The following is a 16,155-nucleotide window of genomic DNA, read 5'->3' as shown; positions in this document are numbered from 1 at the left end:
TGTTTCCATGGCTGAACACGCTTCTTCATGCATTCTTGTGCATTCTGCCCCCCTTTATTCCGTAAGTCCTTCACACAGTCAGTGCAAACTGATTTTAGTGGCGCCAGAATGGCTGAGGCAGTTCTGGTTCTCGGAGCTTCTCAACCTCTCAGTGACACCTCCCATTTGACTGCCACCAATTGTCAACCTCCTGTCCGGGCACAAGAGATCACTCCTGCACCACGACCCGGCCTCTCTACACCTGAAAGCCTGGTTCGGAATTTGGACAAATACCCATGCCTCAAGAGTGTAGGGACGTTCTTCCAGAAGCATAGGCTAAGTCTACAGTTTCCTGCCACAATAGCAAATGGAAGCGTTTTATGACATGGTGTGCTATTGTAAAAGTCCTCCACAACAAACCAACTAGAACCTTAGGCGGGATAGGAGGGGAGGGTTGCATGTGAATCTGTGAAAGATACCAATGCTGGAGAACAGGTGTTACAGGTACGTAACATATCTCAAATCGCTTCCAATGCTGATCAAATGTTTTCCCATGACGGCCAATTCTTAGAAGGATATCTCGGATGAGCAATCTGTTGGAGCAAAATCCATCAGAAAGAAAGGTAACAAGGGTAGTAATTGGGTAAGTAAAGTGTTATTTTGTTAACTTACCAAATTAGCTTTAAGTTTATATTACTAAAACAAAATATATAATGTAGTACAGCAATTAACACACACATTTTGTTTGGGTTGCAGGGACCAGACTTGCTATGACATAATTCCTCTCTATAACCGCATTAAGAAAAAAGTGTTGTCTGACTCAGAAGAAGAGGTAAGCTTACAAACAGAACAGCATTATTCAGTAATGTGTATGAAATGAGGTTTGTTTTATCATTATCTGCCCCTGTAGAGAGTTTTGTATAGTTGAATGATAAGTTATTGGTACTGTATATGTGTTCTCACTCTTTTTATATGTTATCTAGGTTTTTTTAGTGTTTATCTTCAGCCACAGAAACCAGAATATATAAAGCCGTTGTAGCCAGTGGCCTCATTCCATTTTAACTGTGCACTCAGTATGTGTCTGTGAATGCAACTTAGCCCTGCTAACTATTTACTGTGCCATGCCAAACCCTCCAATGGCCTGGGGTTTCAAAGCCTGCACGAACTATAGTATGCAAGTCAGTGTTGGATCCTGACAGTATATGCCTTACTCCTCCGTCCCGTCCCCTTTCCTCCATACTGCGTGGGCGTCCCTCGCTAGGGAGAGGAGACGGAAACTTTTTCCCAGAAAAAAACGACTTCCCCTTTAAATTTCGAGGCGCTCTGCAGTGCGGCCCTGGGAGCATGCGCTCCCCTGACTCCACGTACCGGCACCACCCCTCTCCCCTTTTCCACGTCGACCGGAACAGACCGCTTTCACCAGCGCTCCTGGATTTGGCTTTCGCCTTGTAATACCAAGCGCTCTTCCCCGGATACTTTCTTCTGTCTTTAGTTTTCTGTTTTTGGTCTTAATCAGGTACTCGGTACTCTGGCGCCACGTCCTCCCCAGCGCATGTCAACGTCCGCTGGCTTCAGCAGGTGTCCATCTTGCGCAGGGCTCTTCCCTATGTCCGACCCCCACCCTCTTTGCCTCTGCTGCCTTGATCCGATCATGGCTCGGAGGGTTGTACCGCGTGTGACACGCTTACACTGCACGCTCTGAAGAACAGGTTAGCTCAGTGGAGGGAGTGCTTTGAGAAGTCTCCTCCAGGGACTTAGACACAAGTCAAGGCCCAAGGTAGGGCAGCTTTTTTCCATCGCACCCCGCAAGGGTGACTCCTTCCCAAAGAAACGCCCGAGCGGGAGGAACCAGTCAGGTTCTCGCACTAGCACCGGTACCAAGGCTACTTCAGCTCCCGGCCGTCAGGTCGAGGGGTCATTAGATCCTTCCGGTGAAAGTGCTGAGGGACCGCAAGGTTCTTTTGCTGGGTGTCCACCCAAGGGGCCACACCCTAGTACCGGACAGATGCCTGAGGGGCCGCCTGTATGCAGCACTACCAGCGATTCGGCCGAGGGCAACACGCGTACCAGGCCCTGTCCTGAGGTACAGGGTAGGTCTCATGCTCCACAACCAAGTGTCATGGAGGGGGCCGGGCCCAGCGAGGCGAGCTCCACGACTTTGGCACATGGCACGCAGCCCGACAAAATCGCGACAGGCAAGATGGCTGCTCGTCCAATACCACTCCCTGGTTGCGGAGCAGGTGGGAGAACGAGTTTCAAAGTGGGACTGGTCTCAACTAGGTACGTGGCCTACAGCTTATCCATCAGCATCGCAGGGCAGATTTACCCCGCAGCCATCAAGGCAGAGTATGCAGAGCTGCCCGCTACTCCGTCAATACCACCTACCACCCCACCACACTGCCGGCACCCATAGTCATTCCTCCCATGGCTCCGGCGCCTCGGGCCCCTGTGCAGCCCCTGCTGCCCATGCCGGGTCCTTCGATTACGGCTTCCCTTCCTCCCACAGTTCAGGCAGTTCCATACCAGCCTCCACAGCAGCCATCGGCTCTGGTTCCTACACTGCAGCCCTCAGCGCCCAGCACTCCTCCACCCGCACCGGACCAACCGGACACCCTGGTGGACGCAGAAGAGGAGGAGGACCCCGACACGCTTTCCTCAGCTAAGGCCTTTCATGAACGGCTCTCAGGTTTGGCTGAATATTTGGGGCTTCCTCAACCCGAGGTCGAACAACCAGCGGGGGGGGGGCTCCTGGCTGAGGTCCTCACTCTACGCTACGCGGCTAGAACGGGGATCCCGATGCAGAAGGATGTTGTTGCTTTGGCCAAAAAGGATGCCTTAAACCCCATTCAGCCCAGCCTGTCAATCACCACCTCAACGCCAAGTATTGGCAATTGGAGGGTGATCCACTCTTGCTGTCGGCACACCCTCAACTGCACTCTTCAGTGATCAATGCAGCATCACTCTACTCCAAGCCTCTGTCGTCCTTGGCCACCTCATCCTCAGCGCTTCTAGGCAAGGAGAAGATCTTGGAGGCTTACGGAAAGGTTTATTCCAACGCCTCACTGCACCTTCGTCAATCCAACGCAGACTCCATGTTGGCAGCCGTTAATCAGAGCCTTTGTGGGGAAATAGCTGACTTCCTCCCAGAACTTCCAGTGCAGAGCCAGGCACGTTTCTTGGCAGGGCTGGCAGAAGCTAAATTGGTGACGCAATACATCATGGAGTCCACTCTGGCGCACATTGACACCTCAGGCTGTGCCATCTGCATCGCCGCAGACATGAGAAGGACTGTCTGGCTACGGGCTACCAAGTTCAACCCGGACGTCCAGGAATGCATATTGGACCTTCCATTCGAGGGTGGCGACCTTTCATTCCACCACCGATGAGGAGCTAGATAAAAAGAAAAACAGTTCCCAAACTGCAAAGTCTTTATCCTCCCGAAGGCCACGCCCAAGGCATACACCCAGTCGCATCAAAGTTTCGACAAGGGGCGGGCTTTCAGCAGGTTCTGATGCTTCCAAGAACGGAGTTCGAGACAGCCTGACCGTTCTCCAAGTCAGCACCGGCGCAAGCAGCAGAAGGGGTGTGGGGGAGCAAAGGCTTCTTTTAGTCCCCCTCCTCCACACCAGCCTCAGAGGGAAAGAAGGCATGACGTGCCCCTTTGGGTCCACGTGTCTCCGGTGGGAGGCAGGCTTGCCCTTCACGCACAATCTTGGCATCAGAGGTTCACAGATTCCTTGATCCTATCCTTGGTGTCCACGGGTTACCGCATACCGATTGTTTACGCTCTCCTCCCCTCCACTCCCACAGATTGGGACTACAACTCTGACGGAAATTCGTTTGCTCGTAGAAAGCCAGGCAGCGGAGGAAGACCCAGCCTCCCAGCGAGGCTTGGGCTTCTACTCCAGGATTATCGCCATAACAGAATCAGGCTGGCCTGAGAGTTGTATTGGATCTTTCGACCCAGAACCTGTCTGTTAGGGAGAATTCTCATTTAATGGCTAATTTCCCTTACCTAGTGAGTCCCTCAGCAGCTTTGCTGGATTTCTGGAGTTATTTTTTTCCACTTGGTAAGAGTGTGAGCTTTTCCCCCACTCTTACCCATGTTTTACTATGTGTATTTCACCTGTTTTTGTGATTGTGGGCTCTGGAGTACACCACTTCAGTAGCCCCTTCTTTTGCGTGTTACACAGCACCTTCAGTGCAGTGACAGAGGGTTGTCTTTTAGACTTCCCACCGACTCCATTTCTGGGGCTGACTACTGTCCCCCAGAAAAGGCTAAAGTTGCCATTAACTTTACTTAGTCATTTAACCACATATCCAGTACACCCCATCTTACATGGAGTACTGAAAAGGGTTAATCCTTAGCCCTTTTTATCTGTACCTCCTAGAGCATTGTTTCGCTCTTTTAACATTTAGACTTGGCTGGTGGCAGTGGTATCTACCCTAACCTTTCTACCGCGATCATACTATATAAACGTGGTACTGTTTCAGGCTATTATATTAGCCTCAAACTTAAACCCACTTCACCAAATATTTTCTTTTGGCTCCGGTCAGGTTTATTTGCCATTTCTTTTTGTGAAAGTCCTTCTTGTGTTTTACTTTGCGTGGCAAACCAGGTTTGCCTCCTTTGCTCACTGTCTTTTGGTGGGCTTCTGCCAAGAAGCACTCCTCTGGGCGCCTGGGTCTCTAGGTGGGCTGAATGTGAGGGAGGGGTGTAGTCACCCCCTGCACAGGGTATCCTAGGAAACCCATGTCACACTTTGCTATGATTGGCTGAGGTGGTTGTCCCGGGTGGACAACCCCCCTGCTGCGTGATTGACAGCCAGGCTGTGTGAATGGGGGATTTTCGCATGAAAGGCAGGACTCTTGGGCTGGAAGTCAGAGTCGCCACTGTAACTACAAGGAACTGAAGAGAAGCGGAGAAGAAGTCGGCTGCTGCAACTATCCCGTCCCGGTGAAGCCCTGCTGCAGTCCTAAGCGATCTACCCTTCGCCGACTAGAGAAGATCCAGACCGGAGTCTTCTTCCCTCGAGCCTGGTGGGATAACCAGCTCATCTTCTTCAGCCAGAGGATCCTCTTTGTGGTCGAAATCGCTGCACAATGCTGTAGTGGTCCGGATAGCCATCTGAAGAGCCTCTCCTGTTTTTAAGGAGCGCACCTTTTATTCACCGTCACTGCTCCCGGCTTCAGCCCTGTGTTTTGCAGACCCCTCCAGACGTCCTCCTTCTTGCCGAAGCTCCAGGAACTGTGGGTCTGCAGAAAACTACCAGGAACAACTGCCGTGGCACCAGGTCCTTCATTGAATAAGGTACTGTGTTCTGCTTGAGGAAATCGGGTGAATCCCTTTTTCTCCTCCTACAAGGCTTGTCCTTATCTTCCCTCCTTCTTATAACTTTTGCTTCCTCCATTGACAATATCTAACTACTCCTGGCTACGTTGAATCGTGAACTGTCCGACTGTGTGATCCTCGACAACAGGAACCCGGTTCCACTTGACACTGGCTTCGGCCTATTGACTCTTGAATTTCTGTCTGAGTGTTCTCTGATTCTGTCTGCCTTGACAAAAGTATTGCCTATGATTTTTGCCCCCAACTCACTCTGGGTATCTCAGGTGCTAAGTGTGTTTTTGCCCCGGTAACATTTCTTGCCACGGATATGCGTTTCTTTAGCAAGACCGAACTGTCATTACTGTCAAAAAGTGATCGCAAATGTATTCCCGGTAACGTCCTTTGTTTCACAACACCGGTCCGTTAAAACGTAGGGTACTTACCTTGAAGTTATACCGTACAAAGTGAATTGGTTGGTTGTAGTGTATTTTACGTGTGGTTTTGAATTAATAGAAGTGTCGTGTTTATAACAAACGGTTTAAAAATAAATGTACTTATGTTTTTTACCTGAAACCTTGAGTCAGTGTTTGCTTGAGTCACAGCAGTTGGGGTCCCTTTGAGTAATCTCTGCTACTGCTCATATACTCTTGAGATAAGCCTGGCTGCTCCGCTACTGCTACCACTTTAACATAGTAGTACAGGCTTGTATCAAAGGTAAAACTTGTATTGCCACTTGTAGTTTTAATTGTATGTATTGGTCCCTAAGGGCACTGCACAGGATTCTGCCTAACACTGTCCCTCCCTCTTCAAAAGTTCAAGATGGTTACGCCAGCGCTTATTGCAGAGACACTGTGCAGGGGAGATTGGATGTTTTCCCTGGATTTGAAGGACACGTTTCTACACGTCCCAATTTGGCAGCCTCTTCAGTCCTTTCCATGGTTCAGGATCATGACCTTACATTTTCAATACAAGGTTCTACCCTCCTGCCTCAACTCAGCCCCCAGGGTCTTTACCAGATTTATGAATGCAGTGGCAGCCCTTCTCAGGGCCCAAGGTCACCATGTCTACCTGTACGTGGACAACTGGATCATCAGGGCGAGATCCCCAGAGAAGGTTCACCACACTTCCTCCGCCCTTATGTTCACACTCCACTAACTGGGATTTTCTATCAATCACAAGAAATCTCAGCTGCAGCCTACACAGAGCCTGACTTTTCTGGGCCTCATCTGGGACACAAGCTCTAAGAGGGTTTTCCCCTCGGAGGACAAGATCATGGCCATCAAGAGGGCCACAGGTCATTTTCTCAGCAGCCAAGTGACCTCAGCCTGGTGGTACTAGCATCTATTGGGTATCATGGCAGCGTTCCTACTGGCAGTACCTCACACGAGGCTCAAGATGAGGAGATTACAGCTGCACTTCGCAGACTCGTGCAATCAGGAGCGGGGCTCCCAAGCGGAGCTTGACAGCATACCTCCCTTTCTACATCAGGACCTTGTCTGGTGGTCCATGGACTGCAACCTGCGGACAGGCAGGCCCTTCCAGCAAGCAGCCCTGCAAGCGACCATTACCACGGATTCCTCCCTGGAAGGCTGGGACGCTAACGTGGACAACCACCGCGTCCAGGAACAGGAGGCCCATGTCAACTGGCTGGAGCTGAAAGCTATCTGGCTCGCTCTCAGGGTTTTCTTGCCGTTTAGCTGTGGCAAGGTGGTCCTCATTCAGTCCGACAACTCCACCAACATGTATTGCATCAACAAGCAGGGTGGCACCAGGTCCCCCCTCCTCCCCCCCTGCTGTGCAGCCTTGCAGTCAGCATGTGGCAGTTGGGCCCTGGAGAACAATATCTACTTGGGTGCAATCCACCTCCAGGGGGAGTCCAACCTGGAGGCGGACAATTGCAAATGGCAATTGAATGATCTTTAGCACATGGGGGCATCCTCAGGTGGATCTCTTTGCCACCTGGTACAACAAGAAGTGCCTGCAGTTCACGTCTTCGCCGGGCCCTGGCTCCCTGGGCAATGCCTTCCAGATACAGTGGAACAGCATGACTGCATATGCATTTCCTCCCACTCCCCTGAGAATCAGCATCATTCTGATAGCTCTGTGTGGCCGGCGAGACCAAGGTTCTCCGAGATGCTCAGCCTCTCGGAAAGGCCTCCCATTTATCTGCCATTGGGCCCATCTCACCTTCTCTCACAGCAGGGGGGGGCAGGGTCACCCAGCCTGTCCCGCAGAAGTTAGCCCTCACAGCGTGGTTCCTGAGCAGGTCACACTGAAGCATCTGGGGCTGTCGCAGGCTAACTGCGACATCGTTCAGGGCACTTGGAGCCAGCGCTACTAGGAGCCAGTACAAAAGTAAATGGATTAGGTTTTGCCACTGGGCGGACTCTAAGGTGATTGATCCGCTTACTTGCATGTTGGACGATTTGCTTTCCTTCTCTGCACACCTGGCACACTCAGGAGTGCAAATAGACACATGCCGTACTTACCTGGCGGCCATAGGAGCCTACCGGAACTCGGAAGAGGAAGTCCTCTCTTCCTCCAACCCGGTGGTTAAGCGACATGTGGCGGGCCTCACCAGGCTCTACCCGCCCATCAAAAAACTACATCCGGGTGGGGACCTCAATGTAGTGTTTGCTACCCTGGCGCACAAACCCTTTGAAAAAGAAAATACCAAGGCAGGTGCACAACCTAGTATACTGATTATTTAGAGAAACGTAAAAAATAATGGTATTTAAATTTTAAAGGTGCGGGGAGGAACTGAGATCCTGGCACAAGACCTCTACAAATAACAGCAAAAAAGGAAAAGATTCAAATTTTGAACCCTCCCGTCCCCTGCACACTGTAGGGTGTGTTGGATAATCCAACTACTATATCCTCGAGGAAATAAATTCTTTGAGTAATTAAATGGTATTTAAACACACGAAGTTTCAAACACAAAATGTTATTTGAAAAGCACATAAGTGCATATGTTATTATTTTTAAGTACAGGCTTTTGGGTGTAAAGACAAAAGCAATCTCAGTACATTTGCAAAAAACAAGTGAAGAATGAAGAATGAAGGAGTGTTGCCAGTAGTCTGTTTCTGGGTGGCGACGCGTTTCGAGACTGGACGCCTCTTCTTCATAGGCCTCAACAGACTCTAAACAAAATATTTATACATTAGAAGGCATGCTTTTTGAGTATGCCAACATATATTAACACAAGAATACCTATCAATTCAAGCTGGTTTCATTACCATAAACATTGTTTCTGTGGTTCCCATGGTTAAACTGTCACTGTTTTCATATCCACATAATTGTATGGCTGATTATAATTTGCATGGTTTTCAATCACTAAGGTGACATGCTAATAGTTAGTTCAAATGTATATCCTGGACACAAATATGCAAATGTGTATATATAGAGCCCTATGGCCCACATGGAGTGACTAGATTAGTCTGACATTGCCCATAAACTAGAGTAGTATGAGTTACCTGATAGAATCAGGTAGAGGACAGTGCTGTAAACAGAGAAGCGAAAATTCTTCCAGTATGTCGGGATGAAGCGACACCCAGTTCTCTAGAATTGGGTAGGTTAATTGATAATTACGTCAGCCAGCTGAGTTAGCGAGATCCAAGCACTAGTGGCTTCAGAACTGTACACTACTTTTCAGAGATAAGGTGGTCCTGAGAACTCATCCAGCGTTCTTGCCCATGGTAGTTTCTTCTTTCCATCTAAATGAGCAGATAGTCTTACCTACTTTCTTTGCGGATCATAAGCTCCTAAAGACAATGCTCAGAGGGTCCTTCACTGGCTTGAAGTCAGGCATGCTCTGAAATGTTATCTGGACAGGACCAGGAGCTTCCACAAGTCGGATGCTCTCTTTGTCACCTTAAGGCTGTCAAGGCTGGGTTATCAGGCTTCCAAGGCCTCTATAGCAAGGTGGATGGTTTCGGCCATCAAGGCTGCCTATGAAGGGCAGCACAAACCGCTTCCAGCTAACATCCATGCCCACGCGATCAGAGCCAAGGCCACAGCGTTCACATTTCAAAGACCGGTCCAGTGGCAGGTCATTAGCAGGGCAGCCATGTTAGGAAAGATTCCCATTTATGTGAAGTTTTACCTCCAGTTATGTACCCCACAACTTTTTGCTGCTGTTTGAACACCATAGTCTGACATTGCCAGCCAGGGGAGCACAGCCTTCAGCTGCACTCCCCTGGGCTTTTCGCTCACTTTATTATGGGGAAACTGACATGCTTGTTTGTTTGTTTGTTCATTTGTTATGCGCACCAAACCCGTGGGTAAAACAGCAGAGCAGTATGAAAATGCAAAGCTTACATAGTTATAAATATACAATTAATATACACCAATATGCACAAATATACACAGAAATTACAAAGTACATAGTATACAAAATGTGCAAATATATACAGAAGTAAGATAGCCTTTGTAATCACAAGAGTAAGACATGTGCAGTGTGCAGAGATACGCATTGCATGGTTGAATCCTCTGTGCAAGGCACTCAGGTGAGCTGGAAGAGCGGGCATAACCTAAAATGTCTGGTAACCACCTAAAATATCAGAGGCTATACTTTTCTGAAGTGTAAGTAGGGTTGGTCAACTCTCAAGTCTTGAGGCAGCGAGTTCCAGCATTTAGCAGCCTTTACAGGGAAACTGTTACCACCAATGGTGGTGAGCTTATATTTCGGTATAATCAGGCAGTTAGCATTGCCAGCTCTGGTTAGTCTGTGAGCAATTTTTCTCTGAAGCTTGGCTGTAAGGTAGCTAGGGGCAGCGTTATTCAGAGCCTTGTGGGTCAATGATAGGGTTTTCAGCTGTATTTTGTTGGCCGTGGATAGCCATTGGTCATGGCGTTGTTAGGGAGAATTCTCTCTTTAGGCTGAATTTCCTAACCTAGTGAGTCCACCAGCAGCTTTGCTGGATGTCTGGAGTTTGTTTTTTTCTCCTGCCAAGAGTGAGACTCTTTTTCTCCCACTCTTGGACATGATTTATGGTATTCCTTTGACTGTTAATGTGTTTTATGGGCTATGGGGTCCTTTACTCCATAGGGTCTCATGCGTTTTTACTATGTGTGTTACACAGCACCCTCCATGCAGTGACACAGGGATGTCATAGTGACACCCCAACATAGACTCCATACCCTGGGACTGACTGCTGTCTCCTTGGGCATGTAAAGTCACCATTGGCTTTACTAGTCCCAAATTATTAACAAAAACCAGTACAAACCATCATATTGTGGACGTACTGGTCGGGGCAACTCGATTGCCCCGGGGTCTGTTAGTCGAGGGGGCACGTCTCCGTCCCCCCTGATCGAGTTTTGGCTGGTGGCAGTGGAAACTACTTTTTATATTCGACCGCGAATATATTCCTATGGGATTTTCCCATTGTTCGAGGCTACCAACTTTAATTATTTAATTCTCATAGCTTCGAACATACCGCTGGTTTATTTATTTAATATTAATTCGCCGGTTGGTATTTTTTGCCAGGACTCGATTCTAAAATGGTGTTTGTGTTCTCTTCTGTGACTCCAACCCAAGTCGAGCCCTTTGTTCCACTTTTTGGCGGGCTTCTCCACAGAAGCCTCCAAAAGTGGTGCCACTCTGTCTGGGTAGCACAGGGGGTGTGGGAGGGGGTTTAGGCACCCTGGACTGAGTTACCTTGGTAACTCAAGTCGCACTCTTGTGTGATTGGCCCAAGTGGTCAGCCGGCCGGCTCACCACTTAGCATGTTTGATTGACAGCTAGGCTGAGTGAATGGGGGTGTGCTGCATAAAAGCAGGGCTTTGGGGACTGGAACTTCAGATGTCGCCACAGGACCTGAGAATCCGACGAGTGAGAAGCTGAGCTGACCTACCACGACGACACCACCGGTGGAGCCCTGTGGACCCGACTCACCACTTCCTGACGACAGAGAAGATCTCCCGGCTGGAGAGGCTTCTTCCCCTGACTGGTGGGCACAACCAGTTTACCTTCTTCTCTTCGCAACCCAGACCGGCTTGTGGTCGAATTGCCCGTGCCAAGCACCCCGGCAACCGGATAGCCACTTACCACTGGACCGCGAATCAAAGGACCGTTCCTTTTACCTGACAAACTCCACGGCTGGTTTCTATCCTGGCAGTGCAACAGACTCCTCTCTTCCTCCCCGACGAGATCCTCTCTTCCCCTGGACGAAGCACCGACTTGCATCCGCTGCCAGGAACAACTGCCCCCGCTGGAGTATTCTCACCACTTTAAGGTACCGTGTCCACCAGGCCTCCCTTTCTAAAGATTGCTACAAGGTAATAATAACCCCTTAACCTTCTGGACTGGGCTGGCCGCCTTGACCCTGTAACTGGTCCCTTTCTTTGGTCCAACTCCTTTTTGAACCTTTACAAGACTCTTATGCACTGCAACCATGTGACCTTGGACACATTTCGTTTTGATCCACTTAAAGTGGATCCGGCCTACTGACTCTAAACTCACGGTGTTACTTTGCCTTCCTCTCTTGTTGTGTTCGTGAAAAAGTGTTGGGATCTGTTTCAATTTATTCTCTGTTTTTCTCTCCCTTTTTAAAACGAATTATTAGAGTACCATCTACGTTAAATGCTCACCGCTGTCTGAAAATAAGTGGGGCTTTACTTAAGACTTGCCTAAAATTCTTATAAGGGAGTGTATATCTTTTAGTGACCGTGTTTTTGAATTGCTTACTATAAGTGCCTGTGTGTTTTTCTAGATGTGGTTTTAAATAAATAATTATATCTCTTTTACACCAAGCCCTGGTCAGTGTTTACTTGTTCTACTGTGTTCTTTTGACCTATTGTGAATACTCTGTATACTGCCTAACTCTTCTTGAGGGAAGTCTGACTGCTCAGCCACAGCTACCAAGTGAATCTGTGTGGGACAGACTGCTACCAAGTGGGTTTACTGCCAAACACCTGTAGTCTTACATCTTTTGCAGTGGTCCCAGAGGGAACTGCACAGGTTTCTGCCTAACAGGTGTCTAATGGGGGAGATGTGGGTTCTTTTATTTATGCCCAAGGCTGCTGTTAAGGCGTTATATCGTAGGGTTTGGAGTTTATGGATAGTCGTTTTTGTTAGCCCCACTGTAAAGGGCATTACAGTAATCAATTCTCGAGAGTATTAAATCTCTAGCCAGGATCAAACAACTTGTCGTCGGAGAGGACAGGCTTGCCAGCTCTAAGTAGCTTGCACGTGTAGGCTGTGGAAGATTTCAGGGATTTGATCTATTTATCAAAGCATAGTGTGGAGTCTAAGTAGAAGCCAAGGGTTTTTATCTCCTTGGATACTTTAATGGAGTTCCGTCAATATTGAATGAGGAAAGCTCCTGAACTAGTTTTTTTATGTTGGCCTATGAACCCAGAATTATCAGCTCGGTCTTATCGTTCATGCTTGGATGATAAAATCTACTTTGTTCACCAACCCTGTGTCCTTATTGTGATCCCCACAAAGCGGGAAGAGAATCTGGGTATCATCTGCGTAATTAGTGTAGGTAATACCCAGAAGGTCCAGATCGTCAAACAAAGGTTTGGTGAAGATATTTTATAGAGTTGGTGAGACGCAGGAGCCTTGAGGGACACCACACAGGATCAGGGTAGGGTCTGCGGCTGCCGAAGGAGAGAAAACTCTCATGGTTCTCTCGCTCAAAAAGGATTTAATCCAATTGATAGCTTCCGGGGAGAAGTGCGCTTAAAGACAGACAGTACTAGAAGACTTTGTTTCCCTTAGTCCTTTCCAGTGTTGCAACTTTTCTGCAACATGTTGCAAGTGCACAATGTACCCTACAGTGCACTTTGGTCTTCCTGTCATTTCCAAAGGCCCGAGGCACCCTTGAAGGATTTTTTAAGAGAAGTGCAGATGTGCCTTGGACAGGGCTGGTGGCAGCTTATCTTTTCATATATGTTTAACCCTTTTGAATGGATTGTGTCCTCCAACATATTCCTCATCTTTGATAATCACGTCCAGCTTTTGCTGCTTCTAAAAAAAATTCTCTGCAATAGGCAGCGTGTGTCGATGGCCTTGAGTCGCTTTCCCTCAAAGGCCTCCGTCGAGGGTGATGTCATTGGGTGTATAAGTAGCACATGCAGCGTCTGTTGGCCTCAGTGCCGTTTTCCCACAAACATGTTTGCTTCGGCGACTCGGCACGCCTCGCTATGCAATTGCTGACCATTAATTGAACTATGTCTTCGTCCTCCACCCCGATGACTCTTCGCACAGGCTTTAAGAAGTGTAAGGAGTGTGATTAGAATATGTCGATCAAGGATCCGCATCGTTCTTGCCTGTGGTGGTTGAGGGAAGGCCATGACACTGGTTACTGTGCAAAGTGTCAAGCTATGATGGGAAAAGCCCTGCGAGAACGAAAGGGGAAGTTACAGGTAGGGAAATTGCCCTGTGAAACTAAAACCTATCGTCCCTCGGCAATCGATTCTGGAGATCGTTCATCTTGACGTAAGAGTGACAAAAAGCGATTGAGGTCACCGTAGTGGTTTGCACCACTCGCCGTCCTCAACAAAGCGATAGAGGAGACAGCACCATCGGTCACCATCCTCCTCATCCTTGTCAGACAAAGACCCAAAAAATTAAAGTACCCCACCAAACAATCGTCATCTGAACATTGGAAGGCATTTCGCTTGAAAATGCTGGAAACATTTGAACAGGGTAAGCCTCCGTTCGCTCCTTCTACGGAAGCCGGCAGAGAGCGGTCCCGTACCGACACTCGCACGCCCTTGAGCCCTGTTGGTCGAAGGAAGGTTCATAGAGAACCCTTGCGGTCTCTGGTGAGTAAAAGTCACCTGAGACGTGACAAGCGTTCGAGGTCCTCAACGTTCTCTAGGCCTACACTACCCTTGCAGTCAAAATCTTCGAAGGGAACCGTCGAATCCTCGACGCCATCAGCGCCATTACTATCGACGTTGACACCAAAACCATTGACGCCAAAAATTCTGGTGGTTTCAGCACAGCATACAGATTATGTGAAACCTCATAAAGGTGCCACAGCAAAGCCTTTGAGTGTTCCTGAAAAAATATTTACCAAGGAAGGATTTTTTTAAAATCCCTTTCTTTGATTTTTGAAGAAGAAAGATCTGGTGAAGACGATGCCCTTTTTGGCCTTGACTTTGGAACTCCAAATGTACCGGAATCTCTTATTTCCAAAGAGAGCCGGATGAGAGACCTTGTTGACACTCTACATAATGCCATTGGCGTTGTTACATCGCCTGAAATGGAGTTTGGAAGACCAGAGCCAGTAGAGCATGCTGACTCTTCATATCGCCACCTGATGTCCAAGATGGTGGAATATCTAGGCTGGGCTAGACCTCTGGTTCAATTTGTCCAAGATGACCTTACAGATATTCTGGACCAAGGTCCACCTACAAACCCAATCTTACCTTTTCATGTGACTTTACATAATAGGGTGTCCAGAAATTAGAAGTCCCCTGACACCATCCCTGCGGTAGATAAATCCCTCGCAAGAAAATACTGCCCTTCCTGTAGCGACCCCAGCTATCTGTCCAAGCACCCACTCCTGAAAGTCTGGTGGTCCAGGCAGCCACGGCTACATCAAATATGGCAACCTCCAGATAGGGACGTCAAGCGTGTGGATGTATGGGCGTGGACGGTATATTCAGCTGGGAGTATGGCATTGAAGTCAGGCCAATTCCACATGTGCCTTAGCCAAGTTTTCGTACACTCTGTGGGAGTGCATATCCATGGCGGCGGTGCACATTCCAGATGGGGAGGAAAGGGAAGGTTTCCTAGCTATCGTTAAAGATGGCAAAGAAGCCATGCGTGAATCCCTTCAATCTGAATTGGACACTGCTGACAGCATCAGTAGGTCCATGGCTACAATAATGCACAGATTTGCGTGGTTGGGGAAATCTGGTTTTGCACGGGACATGCAGGCTCGTCTTCTAAACATGCCATTTCACGGTCTCACCTTTTTTGGTAACAAGGCTGACGAGAGCCTTGAGAGGTTGCAGAACTCAAAGGTGGCTGCCAAATCTTTAGGGGCCGCTGTTAGGCAACCTGAGCCTTTTCGTTCATCAGGACAACCATGGAGGGGGGCGATCCTGTCGTTGCTACTCCTCATTTGGAAAGGCGAGAGGAATGGCCAGTCAAAGAGGCCAAAGAAAAATCCCTCGTGGTGGACGAGGAAAAAGTGCAAAGCCAGCGCCAGCTACAGCTTCCCTGCCAGAACTGGTAGCGTTCTTTCAACTGGATGTTCCTCCAACGTATTCCTCACCGCCCTCTCATCCTACCCCTCCGCAGAATTTCCTATGCTGTTAAAACTTTCGTTCTCGCAAGGCTGACTACTGCTTGCCTAGGCTAACAGCCAACACAAACGGAAGGGAAACACAGAACTGAGGCCAACGGGCGCCATGCGTTCTACATACACCCAATGATGTCACCCTCGGCCTTTGATGGACCTCGACGCCATCAATGCACGGCCGAGAAATGGTTTCCCGAAGCTGGACGTGATTATCAAAGATGGGGAATACATTGGAGGAACATCCAGTCGAAAGAACGTTACCAGTTGGTAAGTAACTTGTTCTTCTTGCCATGCAAACCGCGTCTTAACCCTTCAGCTTCCCCAGGTCGAGCCGACCCTGGTCAGTCATTATTAGGGCATGCATTCTCTCGCGAAACACCATGCTTTTGCAGACTTCTGCATGCCTTTTGTGTGTGTGTTTCCAGGATGTGGGTGGGACTGTCTGGTTCCAATAGGCCCTGTCCCGAGCCTGAGTTGCACTCTTCTTCGAAAGCACTGAAGTCCCAACGTCCTAGCAGCCACTGGAGCGGTCTTGCAGAGGTACCTGCATTCGAGATGCAATTCTCCATGTGAGCCGTTGTGAAG

At 48.7% G+C, this 16,155-nt stretch overlaps 1 protein-coding gene across 2 annotated transcripts in view; it reads left to right on the top strand.

The window, feature by feature from the left end:
• The window catches only part of PHIP (pleckstrin homology domain interacting protein), a 2,101,228-nt gene that overhangs the window by 1,603,626 nt on the left and 481,447 nt on the right, over positions 1 to 16,155 (top strand). For both annotated transcript variants that reach the window (XM_069606291.1, XM_069606290.1), the window contains exon 33: positions 736 to 811. In XM_069606291.1, coding sequence (XP_069462392.1) covers positions 736 to 811 — 76 coding nt within the window. The remainder of the gene's footprint in view (positions 1 to 735; positions 812 to 16,155) is intronic.

Source organism: Ambystoma mexicanum, chromosome 4p (genome assembly GCF_040938575.1).
Source record: "Ambystoma mexicanum isolate Mex_15411 chromosome 4p, UKY_AmexF1_1, whole genome shotgun sequence".
In the NCBI taxonomy this organism is placed as follows: Eukaryota; Metazoa; Chordata; class Amphibia; order Caudata; family Ambystomatidae; genus Ambystoma; species Ambystoma mexicanum.
This window is presented reverse-complemented; position numbering and strand designations above follow the sequence as displayed.